At 41.4% G+C, this 19,341-nt stretch overlaps 2 protein-coding genes across 2 annotated transcripts; both read right to left on the bottom strand.

The window, feature by feature from the left end:
• Positions 1–3,653: 3,653 nt before the first annotated feature.
• Positions 3,654–4,613, bottom strand: LOC101842022 (olfactory receptor 2G3-like). Its single transcript, XM_005083934.2, has one exon. It carries the CDS (start codon positions 4,599–4,601, stop codon positions 3,654–3,656), a length of 948 nt encoding a protein of 315 aa, XP_005083991.2. The 5' UTR covers positions 4,602–4,613.
• A 4,960-nt stretch (positions 4,614–9,573) lies between these two features.
• On the bottom strand, positions 9,574–17,764 carry LOC101841753 (olfactory receptor 2A12-like). The gene is given in 3 exon segments (XM_013123392.3): positions 9,574–9,731; positions 16,740–17,733; positions 17,735–17,764. Coding segments are annotated over 3 exon segments (1,182 nt in total).
• Positions 17,765–19,341: the final 1,577 nt, after the last annotated feature.

Below are 19,341 nucleotides of genomic sequence, written 5' to 3'. Positions count from 1 at the left end.
ATCCTAACAGTGATCCTGAAGGTCTCCAAGAAAATAATGGGCACAGTGACAATGACTCCATCTGGATTGTGGTAACAATAACCACTGGGAAAAACTGCCCCATTGACTCAACTGCTGCCTGGGCCCACCCCAAAGTGTGGACAGGCAGGACACTGGAGAATTGATTGTCCCACTTTGCCTAGACAGAGTAAGGTCAGTACCCCACATTCCTCCTCCATGAGAAAAGCCTCTCATCTTTTGGGTCTGGAGGTTGAGGACTGATGCTGTCCTGGTACGTCTGCCCCCAATGCCATGGAGACCACAGCAGCCTGGGATGGCAATCTAGATAATGAACTGTAGACTAGTCCCCATCATTTAATTAATACATACACCGTGTGGATTATTATTCCTACTATATTTATCCTTCTCAGATATCTGATAGCACTCATGGTTAGTCTAACTGTAGCTTTGTCAGCTAGGCAGTAGAAGGCAACCAGCTCCTTCCCCCAAGGCTGCAGCCACCTTGTTAGTTCATCTGGAGCTACTAGTTCTCTTGTTAAGAAAAGGCAGACAGGGTTGCCTTGCTAACAGGCTTCACATTAAAGAATGAACAGATTTCAGGTGTAATTTTTCATTAAAGGAACATGCCTGTAATGGCTGTTCTCAATAATAACTAGTCATGTCTCTGATAAGTTATTAGATGGAAAGAAATAGGTTTAAAGTTCATACAAGTTCTGAGATCTAAGGCAATGTTGTAAGGCATGAAAATCTCTGGGGACATAAAAGCTTAAGTTCTCACAGTCTAAGAAAATGACTTAAGGTGTGTAAACGCAAACTGTAAAGGTATAAGAAAGAGCTAAAGTATGTGAAAACTGGGAATTGTATCAGAGTTCTTTCCTCATCTATGCTGTTGTTACAAGATTTCAAGCGTTCAGAGTTTAAGCATTGATCAGTGGAGTTCTGATAAGTGGGTAGAGCACTGACTAGTATCCAGTCATGAACTCAGAATTTTAGCTTTTTTTTTCTAAGTACACTTATAGGTGATTCTCATCAGGCTAAACACATCTCTGTTCAATCTATATATCTGACTCCCTGGACAGAGGAAAAAATGTTCATGCTGAAACACTAAATCAAAAGGAAACTCCCTGGTGTAGGGGAGAAAATGGCCACCTATGTATGTTAATTGGCATACCAGGAAAATGGGTACAGATTTATCAATAAGTAGATTCATGAACTGAAATAGTTGTACAATATGATAGGGCATTGTACAGAACAAAAAGGTGATATATGTTTTAAGAGAAAATTATTATTTCTATGCAAGTCATTCAGAATTATAATCTGGATGTACAAAAAAATTACAAAAAGGAGCCTTGAGATGAAATAAATGGCTGGTACCCCTTCCATCTCCAGGCTACTTTTTTATTAATAACTCTGATGTCAGCCATCACAGGATATTTGGCCCTTTTGCTTCTACTAATTACTGTTGGCTCTTGCATCACTGATGCCTTAACTAGATTATAATTCCTGTCTGGGCACCATTAAACTGATGGTTATCAGATCCCAATATAAACAAGTACCCATCACAAAGTCAAGGATTTGACCCAGAATACAACTCAAGGGGGGAATGTAAGAAGCAAAGTTAACTTGGAAGCCCCACTTGCTCAAAGACCAGGTAACTTCCTGGAATGTTGGAGTTGTTGTTCTTGGGAAATCTCAAAGCCACATGGGAAAATATGCTGGCCATATGGTTTAACATTTAAAAGCCCCTATAGCAGGTGCTTTGGGGATACTTGCTGGGAATTCCAGAAACTGATCCTGACTAAAGTCCATCCTGACCAGTATTTAATGAAATCCTGCTTCAAATTTGGCTCCAAATTGGGGAACTGATTTTTTTCATGCAAATCTGGGGATTAACAATATCATACACAAAATTAGTTCAGAGTGGATCAAATGATTAAAAACAACTTTAAAAACAAAACACAGGCGTGAATTTTCATGACATTGGATCAAGAAACATTTCCTAGATATACTGTAAAATAACAAGAGATAAAAGGACTAGGCCAGGTGTGATGGAGTATGCCTTTATTCCCAGAACTCCTAAGGCAGAGGTTGGAGGATCTATGTGAGTTCAAGGCCAGCCTGATCAACATAGGGAATTCCGGGCCAGGCAGGGCTACATGGAGTGAATCGGTCTCCAAAAAGGGCATTAACTGTATTTTACTAAAGTGAAAACTTTTATACTACAAAGGACATCATCAAAGAAGCAAAACTCTCTGAGGTCTGGTGCCCATCCTATAATCACAGCACTGTGGAGGTGAAGGCAGGAAGATTAAAAAATGCAAGTCTATTTTGGGGAGTGTGGAAAGTTCCAGGCTAGCACAGGGTATGTGAGAATTCTCAAAAAAAAATACATAAGTAAGAATGGTAATGAGTATTAACTATAAATGAATGGTACCCGTTATTCAAAAATATGTGGCCACACAATAAAACTTGAGGGCCAGTGGCCTTCTTAGGAAAAAATAGTTCAGTCACTGAAGCAGAGAGCAATTTGCTAATTAGTCAGGTAAGCGCTACTCTGAAGATGATCCATACCTACCACCATCAAAGTGTAGAAAGGGAGACAGTAGTCAACAGTCAACATGGAACCCGCACTCAGGTGACACCTGAAAATTGGAACAGATGTTGGAAGGTATTGAAGAGACCCCCAGCTCCCTTTACTTCCAACATTGCATCATTTGAGGTCATCATGTTTCCCATGGACCACACTGAATTTAAGAGTGAAATTTGTTCTCTGAGCTGTGTTGGTTCTTTTCCACAAGCTATCAGCTTACTTCTGTGCTGACAACACACACATATAGTGCCTCAGCCTTCTGCTGTCTCTACTACCATGCTATCCACACTTAGCATGTTTTGTGTTGGTTTATAGGTATCCTGTTGTTTTCTGGGAGCTGCACCAAGTTACATCATGTACATTACTTCCGGCCTCCTAGGTAGAGGAAAGAATATATCAGACCATGGCCAACAGAACTAGTATTATTTCTTTATAAACAAAAAGAAAAAAACTTCCCATCTCCTGTTCTCAAGCTGGGCCACCCTGCTTGCTTTGGCCAGAAGAATGGGTGGAAAGATAAGCAGGTCACTCTTGAGAAGGTGAGTCATTGTGAGTTTGTTCACTGATTCTTCCATTCTGTTCTAGGGTAACATGTTGGGCATAAGGTTCCTCCTTCAAGATGGATATTCCAGAACAGAAGGTAACTCCCAACCTACAGCTACAAATATAAGTAACATAGGAACCATTGCAGCTATAACTCAATAAGATTACTGAGGTGAAGCTGGGTGTTGGTGGCACACGCCTTTAATCCCAGCACTCAGGAGACAGAGGAAGGTAGATTTCTGTGAGTTCGAGGCCAGCCTGGTCTACAGAGGAAGTTCCAGGACAGCCTCCAAAACAATAGCGAGAAACCCTGTCTCGAAAACAGAAAATAAAAGATTACTGAGGTGTTTCAAACTGTACCTTAATGTAGCCTGTCAATCATGAGAGCCACCTTGGTTTCACATTGATTTGTTCCAATTACCAAGTACTACGTTGGTTCAAGGGCACAGGCCAGTTACATAAATAAAGAATCCTGTCTCAAAAAGTGAATACTCCAATGTAGCTTCTCCTGGATCCTGATTCAGCAGTCCACCTTGCCATGCCCTATGACCTTGAGAAATGCCCTCTTGATGTCTTTGTTCCTCAAACTGTAGACCACAGGGTTGAGCAAGGCTGTGAAGACATTGTAAAAGAGTGAGATCTGCTTGTCTCTCTCAGGGGAGTAGCTGGAGTTGGGTCTCATGTAGATGTAAGTGGCTGGTCCATAGAAGAATGTGACCACAGTCAGGTGGGAGGCACAGGTAGAAAAAGCCTTGCAGCGGGCTTGGGTGGACTTGATCTTCAGAATTGCCTTGCCAATGTGAACATAAGAGGCCACAATGAGGGAAATTGGAGTAAGAACGACAAAAACACTCAAGACCAGGTCAACCATTTCAATGAGGTGAGTATCCATGCAAGCCAGGCTACGCACTGAAGGACCTTCACAAAAGTAGTGGTTGACCTTGTTGGGTCCACAATATGGCAGACTCATGGTGAAGAAAGTATGTAACAAAGCAGAGAGGAAACCACAGACACAAGACCCAGTAGCTAACTGTCTACATAGTCCCCAGTTGAGGATGAGAGTATAATGCAATGGGTAGCAAATGGCCACGTATCTGTCATAAGCCATGATAACAAACAGGGTGCACTCAGTAGTAGCCAGAGCACCAAATACATACATCTGTAGCCAGCAGCCAGCAAAGGAGATGGTTTGAGATTTAGCAAGAAGATGCACCAATGTCTGGGGCATGGTGGTGGTGACATAGCACATATCTAACAGGGAGAGGATGCAGAGGAAGAAGTACATGGGCGTGTGCAGCTGTGTGTCCATGCAGATCAGCATGATGATGAGCCCGTTGCCCATGACTGAGCTCAGGTAGATGAGAAGGAACACAATGAAGAGGATGCTGTTGGTTGTGGGGTCTCTGGAGAAGCCAAGCAGGATAAACTCAGAAACCCAGCTTTGGTTCTGCCCTGGAATCATCCACATGGTGCAGGCTGTAAGAGAATGACATTCATCTATGTGTCACCTGTCACATGCCAGCTATAGAGGCAGAAAGGAGAGATACAGGGTGATAGAGATAGCTCCAAGGTTAAGAGCATTGACTGCTATTACATGGACTCAGGCATTTTAGAGCTGTTGTAACTCTAGTTACAGGGTATCTGACTCCCTTCTCTGACCTCCACAGGAAAGACACACACATAGTGCGCAAACATGTATATGGCAAAAACTCATATGTATAAAATAAAAATAAAATTTTAAAATTAAAATAAAAGAAAGGCTGGGTGTGGCTCTGGGCACACTGTTTAGTTTCTGTGAACTCTTCTGAAGTTGCTGAATCTCCCAATGCCTTAGTCTCTTCATCTATCAAATGAAGCTGATGACACTCATGGCTCAGGATTATGATGGATATCTAAAGCATCTCAAATAACTCCTGGAAACAACAGTAACACATCACATGTCACATGCAGCCTCACACTCTTATTCCAGCTCTAGGAAGGCAGACACAAAGGGACCCCAGAATAAGAGTAGCTGAAATGATGAGTACTAAATTCAACTGAGAGAGCCTTCCTCAAGGAATGTTGTCAGAGCGATTGAGGATGGACCACATGTCAGTCTCTGACCACACATCACAGACATATGCAAAATAGAGAGTAAACAAGTAGATGTAGATGAAGAAGACAAAAATAAATGTCATCAGACACAGTCCCAGACACATAAAATCCTATGAGTACTGACAGAAGTTCATGTATGCAATGCACTGGGGACACTGTAGTCTTCCAAGGGACTGCTGGTGGATCATGTGGATATGTGAGCAGGAAAGTTACTTCTTCCCTTTTTTACTCCTGTCTCCCTCTGTACACAAGCAATCAATTACAGGTGTAAATAGCTTTAAGTGGCAAATCTAAAGAAACTATTTTTAGATCAAACCTGATAAATATATCCATCATTTTAGGAGAAGCTTAGGTAGGATTCCTTTAAAAGAGCACTTTCCTTGAAGGAAACAATAATGGTAATCTAGAATAAGCAAAAACAAAGTATGCAAAATTCTTATGCAAAGATCTAGAAGAATATAAACATAGTAACAGATACTCTGATAGAACAGTGAACCGTATTTACAGGGCATTTCACAAGGCAACTGACTAGTGAGCACTGATGAGGCTAAGGTTCTCAGCACCATTGCTCATCTTGGAATTGCAGGAGAACAACACAGTGCCAACATCCACCTTCCTCTTCTCAATCTCACATCACCACACACTTACCAGCATGGCTACAGTAACAGACAGCTAGGATTGACAACAATAATCTGGATACAATTGAAGAGTAAACTAAAATGATCCCTTTAGTGTGTGTCTGGCTGTGTTCCCTAAAGTTGAACACATTAATGTGTTGCCCAGCAATACAAATATATTTCTGAAACAATATGGAAAAACAAAGATACATACAAACACTTACTCAAGAAAAGACATGCAAAGGAAATTTCCAAACGCTGCTCACAGTAGTCTGAACTATGGCACCATTCATGCTAATCAACAAGACAACAGTTCAGGTGGGTGTTGTTTTTCATGGGAGTAGAAATATGAGACTTCTAGACACCCTCAGTCCTCAGTTTCTTTGTCCTCATCCCCTCTCCTGACCAGTCTACTGCTCAGAGCCCTCACAGCTGTCCTTCCTTTCAACCCACTTCAGGAGCCCATCATCTCTCCTGACATTTCTGCATCAGCGTCTCCATGTGCCTGCCCCTTGCCTCTACATTTTCCTCCTTCAATCCAATCTTTTCTTTTTCTTTACTTTTTAAAAATAATTTTCATATAATATATTTAGATCATATTCCTCCCCCAACTTCCCCCATACCCTCTCCACCCAACCTTATGTATTTTCCCTACTACTCTTTATTTTAAAACAAACTACAAATTAAAAAAAACTAAAAGGAAACAAAACCAAAATACCAAACCAAAACCAAATCTGTGGAGTCAGTCTCCTGTTGGCCAACTACTTCTGAGCATGTGGTCATCCATAGAGTAACTAAAATGCACAAAGACACTCTAATGAAGAAAACTGATTTTCCCTTTCCTGATAGGAATCAATTGCAAATAAGTACTTGCTTGGGGCGCAACTTTGTGTCCACTTCCCTTTCTCAGTGCTGGGTGTTTGTCTTCCTCTGCATGTTCTTCATGTGCCTGCTGCAGTGGTTTTTCAAAGTTGTCATACTGGTCCCATCTGGACCCTGCTGAAAAGCTTTTTAAGAGCTTCCTAGTCCTGTTATTTGAGGCAGGTGCACAGTCGCCTGCTTGCTCTGTGAAGACTAAGCGTTTGCTCACAACTATCTCCTCCATCTCCTGTCTCTTCACACACAAATGCCCATGCAAACACTCCCGGTATTGTGCATGCTTCTGTTTCTCTTATACATTAAGAAGTTCATAACTCCTCCTCAAGGAGGAGGAACCACCATCTGCACTGTGTTGCCCACACTGTGGCCACATTTGGACTCAGATGGGCCAGTAGCTCCTTCCTCCCTGACTTGTGCTACTACCTCCCACCCAAACCCAGGTGGGATATATCCTGCATCTTGTTCATTGGCTGAGGGGTTCATGGTGGGGGTATGATATCAACTTTGACACCAAACAACTTGTATGAACCCTTTGTTACTTTCTTGTTAACTGAAACCCCACACAATGGAGAAAGAATTAACTCTGATAGAGTGTGGCTGTATGGGTAACTTCCTAACCTAAGCAACAATAAAAACAACTAGTATTTATTGGGTAAATTGTATATTCTACCAATTGTTCCACTAACTTTATCTTAACCTCACATCAGTTCACTGAAGGAAATATTCTTACCTGTGTGTTATAGGTAAAAAGTATGACCTAGAGAGGGCATCTTATTCTAGATTACAGTCTGATGGGAGAAGTGGGATAACATCAGAGCCTGGCTCTCAGTCACCCTCCGTGCTTCTGGCACACAGGCTCTGAAGTGGGGAGGTCAGGAAGGCAAAGTCTTCACATTGTCCATGTAGTTGAGATTAAGGAGATTCAGCACATCCAGAGCCCTCCTAGGATAGAGCTGGATGGCTAGACACAGACCGGCTCTCCTGATGAGATTCCCCTCCTGTCTGAATGTGGGAGACCTTGATATGCATTCAACTTATACGAATCCCAGGAAACGGGATTTTAGGTCTGATTTCTATGGCATGGGGACACCATTTAGTGACCTGCAGCCTACTATGGTTTACTTCACTTACAGTGTCCCGCAGGACGGTGGCCCAATTCTATGAGCCCAGGGCTCACAGATAAAGACATCAGGATTGAGTTTCAGGTCAGAAAAATCTACATGTGTCAGCTCCAACCTACAAAGCATGATTCTGGAAGGTTTAGGATCAGGAGTACTAGGTAATACTCAACTATATAGTAAGTTTGAGGCTAAGCTAGGCTACAGGAGACTAACCACCCACCTTCCCAAAACAAAACAAAATGAAACAAAACAAAAAAATCATGAATGCACTGCCCACAAAGTATCAAGCTGTGTCTCTGTGGTGTGGGAAGGCTCCTTCAAGAACATTGACCATCACTGCTCTATCATGGATATGGCATTCCGCTTCACTTGAGATCTTTGAGCTTAGGGCTCGATATTTTTTTTCTGTCAACGTTATTGGAAACAGACAAACTTTCTGTAAATATTTATTAAACTAATAGCAGCAGGAAGGAAAAGGGAGAAATGACACAAGATTAAGAAAAAGAAGAGCAGGCGATGAGGGAAGAGGTCTGGGGAGTTTGAGGTGTTTACACAGGGGCCCTGGAGATGGATGGCTTGACTACTTCTTACCTCCAATATCAAAGATGCCTTAGTCCCAATCATGAGCCAAACCATCAATGACCATCTTACCACTTGTAAATCCAAGGAATGTGTCACTGAGTGGCTGTTTCTTCTTCTTCTGAGCCTCTTAAAGTAGATGAGTCCAGAGAGAAGGGATTCTAGGCAGCTCAATCTCCAGAAAAATTCCAAGGTGCTGTAGACATGGAGGGTTGAGTCTCTCACTTCCCCTGCAAGTGGACCAGCCCCAGCTCCTGAAGATGGCCCCTATACAACCCTGCTTAACAAAGGTAAGCTCACACATCTTCACCTCTTCCCAGTGGGACCAGATACTGAGGTTTTATGACCCTGCCTCCTTTCTGAGCTTCCCAGGAGAGCTGGGAAAGGACCATTTCTGTTTCCAGTAGGGATGCTGAGATGATCCCTAGGTGATGTGAACAAGAGCACTAAAGTGAGACCCTTGGGGGCAGAGCAGGAGGAAACTAGTCACAGGTTGAGGAGTGGTGACCTGTTCCTTTTTCTAGACTAATTGGGGGAATAAGAGAATCTCAGAGAAGAGGAGGTGGGACCTGTAACCTCATAGGCAGGTCAAGGACTTAAGTTCTCATTTTTATTCCTCTTTTACTGCCGAAACCCTGAGCACTGACACTCAGTGTGACTATGCTTGAGTCACACTCTTTTCTTACCCAGCCACTCTGGTGCTAATAAAAAGTCAACAACAATGGGCTTGAACTGTTTTTGCAGAGCACTGAGTTTGATTCCAAGTTCACTCATGGTAGTTCACAACCATCTATATGTCCATCTCTACAGGATCTGGTGCCCTCTTCTGACCTCCTTAGGGACAAGACATGCATGTACTGTACATACATTCATGCAAGAAAAACACTGACATAAACAAACAAACAAACAAGCAAACAAAAAGAGTCAACCATGGCATAGCAACATGGAAGTCAGCAGTGACAACCATGACAGTGGAGTGAGAAAACTTTCCATTGGGCTCATGTTTCTTGGATGCAAATAAGAATTTGGGTCCAAATGTATCAAGCTCTGGTGCATGCTTTCTTGAACTTGCTGTTATTCTGCCTCGGTTGCCTCTTCTATATACTTCTAATAGCAACCTCTTCCCTTGTAGACTATAAATGTGATGATGTCAGTTCTGCCTCAGTTTCTGGCCAGTTTTCAATTCTCCATCTTCACCTCTTTCTGTGTCTTGGTTTCCTAAGGATTCAGAAGGAGAAGACTGGACTATATCAGCTTCCCGGTTATAGTGGTCGATTGATAAGGTGTTAGAATTCCTGTGAGCTACTCCTTAAACAGAGACAATAGTAAAAGGTTATAAAATAACAATGAAATAAATTGCATTAGAAACAAGACAGATTGCCTAGGAATGTGACTCAGCTGCATAGCACCTGAGCAAATAGAAAGCTTGAGGCTAAAATTTGAATCATAGCATTAAAAAGAAAGTGAATGCAACACAAGCTCTGAACTCTGCACATTCTGATGAGCAACTCAATTTTCCTGTGCTCTGTGTTCTGGCAGCTGTGTAGTGTGGTGTACTTGCGGGATGAAACTCTGTACAATGCCGTGTAATCTCAACTGCTGTTCAGTGGCATGTGTTGTAGCATGACATTGACCACGATGTGTGTACTTACACTTTAGTAATTGGCAATCAGCACTAATCAGAAGCACCTTGATCCCTGCATTGCTGTCGCTAACCCTTGTTCCACAGCTCTGAAACCAACTCTTCTCACTCCTGCTCCGGAGAGGCAGTTGAGTTCAGGCAGAGATTCTTCTATTCTTCTCCACCAGGATAGATAAGGAAACATGTTCACAGACAAGCAGACAGAACGGATTGAGTGTCACATGTAGAACCAGCCACTATGGCTCTGTTGGCCTTAGTCTTGGATATTTTATTATCGATTCATAGGGAGGAGGGAGAGATAGGATTTGAGGTAGACATGTATATCAGCAACATGACAGAAAAATCCCAACATCCCACAGAAAGCATATTTGGTATCTGGCAAAAGAAAAAGACAAAAGAATGAAAAAAACCCTAGGGTCAGGTAGGTATGTTGCACCTTTCTGAGTGAAGACTGAAGAAGGTAAGCAGACATAACAGCTTCGTGACTGCTCCAAAGGATGACACATCTTTTTTTTTAAATGACTGCAACACCAAGAGATTTTCAAGCATGGTCCTATCTGTCCATTGCCCAGATAACAATAACCCAGAAAACCTGAATAATTTGGCAAAGGTCAGTCAGCTAGGGAATGGTGGAAGCAACAACTCCAGGGCCTAGTCACTGGCCTCTTGAGTGAGACTGAATCTGTAATATCTACCACATGCTTAATTGTGTGAGTTCAAGCTAATGGCTCTACCTGGGGTCTAACAAAAACACTCCTGCTGTTCAGAGCCTGGCCTACTCCATTGTGGTCATGGAACCATTCTAGAGGCCAGCATGAAGGAAAAGTCAAACTTTAGAGGTTTCCGTCTGTATCAGGTGGGCCCACAGGAGAGGATGGTGATCTTGGAGAAACAAGAAAGCAGCACCCACAGCTCTCACAACCAGGGACTCCTTAATTGGCCCCAGCTGGCAATGCCTTATTAATGGACCATGTAAGAACTGGCTCATTTGATTGAATGAGTACTTCAAAAAGTTTTCTTGTTTTGTATCTGGAGAAAGAAGTAAAGATGGCCATGATAATCAGTGGGAGGATGGCTAGGGAAAGGGGGAAACAGGTGTCTACAGAGAGTGTCATTTCATGCACTTAATTCTTCATATATTGTTCTTTTGAGGACACCTTTGATGGAGATTCACATGAGAGAAACATTTTGACATTATTTCTAGTTTCTAAGATACAGATCTCTTCAAACTCAATCTATCCAATTTTGCAATTAAATTCCATGGATGTTATGACCATGTAACCAACCCATGGGCCAAAATGCATTCATCAATATAGACTCTTACATATAAGACATTTCTTCTTCCAAAACAAGTGCCATGGAAAATGTTCCCTCCCCTGAATGGGTTTTCCTCACTGCTGTCTTCAGGCACATTCTACAAGCAGGACATAGTGCTCTCCTGGCCACTTTCAGGTTTGACAGGCATGCCACATAGAACCATATGTTATCATTACAATTTTTCTGTTCTTCCTCAATCAAAAATAGGTAACTGCACTTGGGGACAACAGACACCAACTGTGGAAGGGATGTAGCTAGAGTAGACCACTTGGGACATTTGCTTGTGTAACCTACTTGTGCCTTCATGAACTACTAGATATATCTGTGGGTTCACGCTGACATTTGATGATGCCAGCTTTGTGATCCAGTGAATGGGTACCCAGTTTATTAAGGGCATTTATGGGAAAATAATGATAAAAGGAAATAAAATAATTTTCATCACATACACACATACACACACACACACACACACACACAGAGAGAGAGAGAGAGAGAGAGAGAGAGAGAGAGAGAGAGAGAGAGAGAGTTTTCTTATAACAGAAGACTATTTTGCTAAGATGTCAATAAGTTCCAAAAATCAGTATGGCAGTTTCTCAGGAAAATGGGATTACTCTATACCTCAAGAACCAGCAGTTCCACTCTTAGGTATATACCTAAAGGATGCACATTCATACAACAAGGACATCCGTTCAACTATGGTCATAGCAGCATTATTTGTCATATCTAGAACCTGGAAACAACCTAGATGCCCTTCAACCAAGAATGAATAAAGAAAATGTGGTACATTTGTACATGGAGTACTACTCAAGAAAAAAATGACATCTTGAAATTTGCAGGCAAATTGATGGAACTAGAAGAAACTATCCTGAGTGGGGTAACACAGACACAGAAAGAAAAACATGGTATGTGCTCACTCATGTATGGATATTAGACATAGAGCAAAGGAAAACCAGCCTATAATCCACAACCCCAGAAAAGCTAGGAAACAAGGAGGAACCTAAGAGAGACATACATGGATCCCCGGGAAGAAAGGGACAAGACCTCCCGAGTAAATTTGTGTGTATTTTTAAATGAGCTGGATAGGTACAATACCTTAACATATATACATATGTTAAGGTAGGAACATATATACAGTATGTTCTAACAAAAATAACCATAAATTTGTATCAATAAACAAAAATCTATACCAATATAAAAACATTTGATGTTAATAGCAGCTTTTTAGTGTAAAAGTAGATTCAGTACTATACCCTTTTATTCTATCATTCCTATGCTCCCCCTTTAACTTTTCAGAAAGAGATCTCCTAACTTCTGTTGTTTAGTTTTCACCTTGACCGTGACCAATAACAACCTGCAACCAACTCCTCAAGCAGTGAAAAACATCCATAATCCATCTATAATGACCCACCCTACTCTTGGGAATGTGGGCATCATGTTCTCTAGACTGCTTCCTGCAATCCGTGGGTGACAACATATTTAGGAGACCCTGAGAAAACTGAGATAGTGGTCAAGTCCTGGGAGAGCTAGCTGTACCATTTGTTGTTCCATCTCTGTGTGATGGGAAAGTGTAGAGGTGAGCTGAAGTCGCGGCTGGAGTATTCTGTGAGGCTAGACCATCTCAGTTAGCAGCTTTGAAGTTATTCTGCACGCAGATTTTTTAAGAAACTGCAACAATGGAATCATGTAAGGCCGTATCACCAGGGCTGCTTGTCTTCTTCATTGATATCTAGTTCTTTTGGGGGGGGGGTTACGAGATAGGGTTTCTCTGTTTTGGAGGCTGTCGGTCCAGCCTGGCCTCGAACTCACAGAGATCCGCCTGCCTCTGCCACCCGAGTGCTGGGATTAAAGGTGTGCGCCGCCAACACCCGGTGATATCTAGTTCTTTTGCTCTGAAAACAAACATACTTTCAAAGGTAGCATACATATCTGCATTAACACAAGCATAGAAGGTGTGGTATGCACAAGTCAACTAAAGATGATTTTTTGTTTTACCTTTGAGCAGGCAAAACACATCTGTCAACTTTATATGTCTGTCTGGAGTGTATAACCACACTGTAATATGAATCTCCATTCATGTCATATGAAAAGATGATGTGTAATAATAAGTCACGAGGACTCTGTAGCTAACAAGATTTATCATCGTGTCTCATCCATTCTGATGTGTTTTTCCATGTCGAGGGATCAGCTTATAAATCACCTGACTTATAGTTTTTCTTGGTTTCTTACATCATTACTGCAGCCAAGATTCACAGGAGGTCTCCCCATATTAAATCTTCTCTTTATCAATTTTTGTAGAAATCCATAGCTTTTTTTTCTTGTGGAAATAAAGGCATAACTCCCCCCATGCAACACATTTTCTGACTCCTATTCTAAAGTTAAAACGTCCTTAAAATATATAGATATGCTTAGTTTAGCAGTTTTTTCTATAATCTAATGTCTTTCAGTAGTTATTATTTTGTTCATTAGCATTAAAAATTCAAAGTCAACAAAACTCCCTATAGGATACAGATACTCTGTGTATTTTCCATACTTATGTAACTTACTCTTTTTAACCGCTGTAATCTTTCTTTAAAGGCTTTATTATTTTCAAACTGTTTACTTATTTTTTGTAACTATACAAAATTTCTTCTCTTTCTTCAGCACCTGAGCTCATTTTCAAACATACTGAAACTATTCAGAGATTTTCTCAGTCTGGGCCTGATTTTTTTTTTTGCTCATTTGCATCATTTCTCAGACTGTGTGAGCCAAACATTAACATCTAGGCAGTGACTAGGATACCAGTTACCTGGTTCTGCTTAGCAAATGATACTAATGACTCCTCCCTCTTCAGGTCCATGAGAGCCAAGACTCATGCCTGTGAGTAATTGCTGGGAGCCATGTTTACCTGCCCCAGTTCTTGGAAGCTGTTGGGTCTGCACAGCTTCACAGAAAAGTCCGTCAGATAGTTTAGGCCTGTAGGCCAAAGATGGTTGCCCCCAAGTTGCAGAGGAACCTTGGGTGACTGTTGTGCAGCCATCTGTCCCTGTTATTTCTGTAGTTGTGGAAGCTGTTTGTTCTGTACTTCCTGTTTACTCAGGTAATATGTTATCCTCTTTGGGTCTCTTATGGGAATTGAAGAATAGACAGTTATACAGTTTTCTTTGTTACCAAATTCAGAAAAGAACCTTAGAAAATGGATGTAAAGTTTATGAGATTAAAGACATAAAATGTTATTCTAAAAAATGTTTTAAGGTCCAAAAATATATATTTTAGGTTGGTAATACAAGTTATGATAGACAGTGGTTTAAGCATAAAACTTTACACTCATCAAAATAGGACAGATAGCAATTTCTACAATTTTGCCAAAACTAATGGACTGGACATTTTGAATGTATTTTTTCTTGATATTATTCTGATTGTGTTGGAGCTAAATGCTTTATTTTTTATTTAGACAAAAGGGTGAAATGTTGTGGGATATTTGATCATCTTGTGTGTAATGTGCCTACTGATTAGTTTAATAAAGAAAGGGCGAATGGATAGACAAGAGAATAGGCTGGACTTCTGGGGGAAGAGAGGAACTGGAGATGAATGTGGGCAAACAAGGGAGATACCAGCTAGATGTGGAGCAGGTCAGACATAAGGCACAGAAGAAAGGTAAAAAGCAGTGTGGCAGAATTAGATTTGTAGAATCAGATTATAAAACCTAGTTGGGAATAAGCTTAAGCTAAAGGCCAAGCTTTCATAGTTAATAACAAGGCTTCATGTCATTTTGTGGGGAGCTGTCAGTCCATGAAAGTCCGAAGAGAAAGTCCTAACTGGGCCCTTGCCACATAACATACAAAGCAGTTAATTCAGAAAGGGTCAAACCTAAAAGTAACTTTGAAAACAAAACACAGGAGTAAATTTTCATGCCATGAGATCAAGAAACAATTTCATAGATATGTTGCAAAAAAACAAGAGATGAAAGTGCTTGGCCAGGTATAGTGGAATATTGATTTTAAAGCCAGCACTACTAGGTCAGATTTTGGAGGATCTCTGAGTTTGATGCCAGCCTGGTCTACTTAGTGAGTTATAGAACAGACAGGGACACGTATGGAGAATCTGTCTTTTACTAAAAAAGTATCTGAAGTGTGTTATACTAAAGTAAAAATTTTATTTTTATAATGCAAAGACACCATCAAAGAAGCCAAAATTCTCCCATGTGTGGTGTTCATTCCTATAATCCCAGCACTGGGGAGGAGAAGGCTGAAAGATCAAAAGTTCAAGGTTATCTTCAGGAATGCTGGAAGTTCCAGTCCAGACTAAGATATGTGAGAATTCTGAAAAAATGCATAAGTAAAGAATAGTAATGAATATTAACTATGAATGAAGCATGTACATTGTCCAAAAAATAGGTGAGCACAGAATAAAACTGGAAGGTATGAGGACTACTTAGAAAATGATGCTTCAGGCACTGAATCAGACAGGAATTTGCTGATTAGTCAGGTAAGAACTACTCTGCAGATGAGAGGCCGTCCATACCCACACCATCAAAGTGTAGAAGGGGATCTAACATCAGCAGTCAAGGGTGGGATGTGCCTTGGGTACTATGTACAACAAAGAGCAAAGGTTGAGACTGTTCCGATGAGACCCCAGCTCCCCTCACTTCCACAATTGCATCATTTGACAGAAGTCATCATGTTTCCCCATAGACCACACTGAAGTTATGTGTGAAGTTAGTTCTCTGAGCTGTATTAGTTCTGTTCCACAAACTATTAGCTTACTTCTCTGCTGATAAGACATGCTGTGCTACTTAACCTTCTGCTGTCTCTGCTATCCTGCTATTCATAGTTATCATGTTTGTGTTGGTTATAGGTATAAATTTTTTCTGGGAAATATAGCAAGTTACATAATGCACATTGCTTGATTCCTTCTAAGCAGATGAACCCACATATCAGACCATGGCCACGGAACTTGTAATACTTCTCAATACACAAAAAACTTCCAACCTTCTAATCTCAGAATGTACCATACCACTTGCTTTTTGCAAATGTGTGGAAAGAGAAGGAGGTCGCTCTCGAGAAGCTGATTCATTGTCAGTTTTTCTACTGTTCCTTTTCTTCTGTTTGAGGGTGACAAGTTGGATATAAGAGTTTCCTCCTCCAAGGTGGATGGAAACGAACAGAAGATCACTCCCAACCTAGAGCTCCAAACCTGAGCAACAAATTAATCCTGCTGCAATTCAATAAGATTACTGAGGTTTTAGTGTCTCTTGTCCATTAAGACAGCCATCTTGGTGTCACAGTGGTTTGTTCCAGTTACCACATAACATGATGATTTAAATGCACAGGGCAGCTACATAAAACAAAGACACTGTCCCTTTTGAATAAAGTGAATACTGCAATGGAGCTTCTGTAGTATCCTGGTTCTCAAGTCCATGCTACCATGCCTCATCACCTTGAGAAATGCCCTCTGGATGTCTTTGTTCCTCAGACTGTAGACCACAGGGTTGAGCAAGGCTGTGAAGGTATTGTAAAAGAGTGAGATCTGCTTGTCTCTCTCAGGGGAGTAGCTAGAATTGGGTTTCATGTAGATGTAAGAGGCTGGACCATAGAAGAATGTGACCACAGTCAGGTGGGAGACACAGGTAGAGAAAGCTTTGCAGCGAGTTTGGGTAGACTTAATCTTGAGAATTGCCATCCCAATATGAATGTATGAGACCACAATGAGGGAAATTGGAATAAGACACATAAAAACACTCATAACCAGATCCACCATCTCAATGAGGTGGGTATCCGTGCAAGCCAGGCTACGTACTGAAGGGTCTTCACAAAAGTAGTGGTTGACCTTGTTGGGCCCACAATATGGCAGACTCATGGTGAAGAAAGTATGCAACAAAGCAGAGAGGAAACTACAGATCCAAGACCCAGCTGTCAACTGTCTACATAGTCCCCAGTTGAGGATGACAGTATAATGCAATGGGTAGCAAATGGCCACATATCTGTCATAAGCCATGATAACAAATAAGGTGCTCTCAGTAGCAGCCAGGGCACCAAACACATACATCTGCAGCCAGCAGCCAGCAAAGGAGATGGTCTGAGATTTAGCAAGAAGATGCACCAACATCTGGGGCATGGTGGTGGTGACATAGCAAATATCCAACATGGCGAGTATACAGAGGAAGAAGTACATGGGCGTGTGCAGCTGGGTGTCCATGCAGATCAGCATGATGATGAGTCCATTGCCCATGACTGAGCTCAGGTAGATGAGAAGGAACACAATGAAGAGGATGCTGTTGGTTGTGGGGTCACTGGAGAAGCCAAGCAGGATAAACTCAGAAACCCAGCTTTGGTTCTGCTCTGGAGTCATCCACATGGTGCAGGCTGTAAGAGAATGACATTCATCTATGTGTCACCTGTCACATGCCAGCTATAGAGGCAGAAAGGGGGGATACAGGCTGCTGAGATGGCTCAAAGGTTAAGAGCACTGACTGCTGTTACAGGGGACCAAATAGCTCAGAGCTGTCTGTGACTCCAGTTCCAAGGGATCTGACTCCCTCCTCTGACCTCCACAGGGAAGACACACATATACATGTAGGCAAAAATCTATATACAGAAATTAAACAAGCATTCCTTGCTTAGGAAAATAAAGGTTGGGTGTGGCTCTGAGCACACTGCTCAGTTTCTGTGCACTCTTCTGAAGTTGCTGAATCTCCCAATGCCTCAGTCTCTTCATCTGTCAAATGAAGCTGATGACACTTATGTCTCAGGATTATGATGGATTTCTAAAGCATCTCACAGAACTCCTGGAAACAGCAGATAACAATCACATATCATAGGCAGTCTCACACTCTCATTCCATATCTGATAAGGCAGAGACAGAGAATTCCCAGAATAAGAGAGCTAGCTACACTAGCTGAAATGATGAGTACTTGGTTAAAATGAGAGACCCTGCCTCAAGGAATATTGTAAGGGCGATTGAGGTAGAGCCCCATGTCAGTCTTCTACCATAAACCACAGATATATGCAAAATAGAGAGTAAAAAGTAGATGAAGACAGACCAAACATCAGTCCAACAGAGGTCCAGACACACATAGTCGTAAGCACAGAAGTTCATGTGTGCGATGTATTGGGGACATTGTAGTCTTCTCAGGGACTTCTGATGGATTGTGTGAATATGTTTTATTCCTACCTTCCTTTGCAGACTAGCCATCAATTCCAGGTGTAACGGAGCTTTAAATAGTAAATATAAAGCAACTAATATTTTAGATTCATACCTGATAAATATATCTATAAATTAGGAGAAGCAAAGGTAAGATTTCTTTTAAAAGAGCATTTTCCTTGAAGGGAAAAATAAGGGTAACCAAGAATAAGAAAAAATACTCAAAATACTTAGACAATGATTTAGAAAAGCAAAAACATAATGACAGATGCTCTAAGAGAACAGTGAACCGTATTTAAACGTCATTTCACAAGACAGCTGTGAGCACTGATGAGGCTAATATTCTCAGAACAATTTCTCATCTGATAATTGCTGGGGAACACCACAGTGCCGACCCCCCACCCTCCTCTTTTCCCTCTCACGTCCCCCCATGCTTACCAGCATGGTTATAACAGAGGCTATCTAGCATTGACAAGAGTAGCTGGATTCAATGGAAGAGGAGATTAATTTCATCTGTTTAGTGTATGCCTGGCTGTGTTCCCTAATATTGAACACACTTAATGCATTGTTCAGCAATACAAGTATCAATTACATTTGTGAAACAATATGTAGACTCATAGGAACACAGAAACATGTTTAAGGAAAGACATGTAAAGGAAATTTCCTAACACTACTCACAACAGTCTGAACTACGGCACTACTCATGCTAATAAGCAAGAAAATGGTTAAAGCAGGAATTGGCATTGATGGGATCAGAATATGAAAGAGACTTCTTGACATCCTCTGTCTTCACTTTCCCTGTCCCATACCCCCTCCCGACCAGTCTACTACTCATCACCC

Source organism: Mesocricetus auratus, unplaced genomic scaffold (assembly GCF_017639785.1).
Source record: "Mesocricetus auratus isolate SY011 unplaced genomic scaffold, BCM_Maur_2.0 Super-Scaffold_100014, whole genome shotgun sequence".
Lineage (NCBI taxonomy): Eukaryota > Metazoa > Chordata > Mammalia > Rodentia > Cricetidae > Mesocricetus > Mesocricetus auratus.
The sequence above is the reverse complement of the archived record's forward strand: the minus strand, read 5'-3'. Positions and strand labels throughout refer to the sequence as shown.

Bases quoted from the DNA above. Each gene is read 5' to 3' on its own strand.
- LOC101842022 (XM_005083934.2), bottom strand. From the start codon at position 4,601: ATGTGGATGATTCCAGGGCAGAACCAAAGCTGGGTTTCTGAGTTTATC.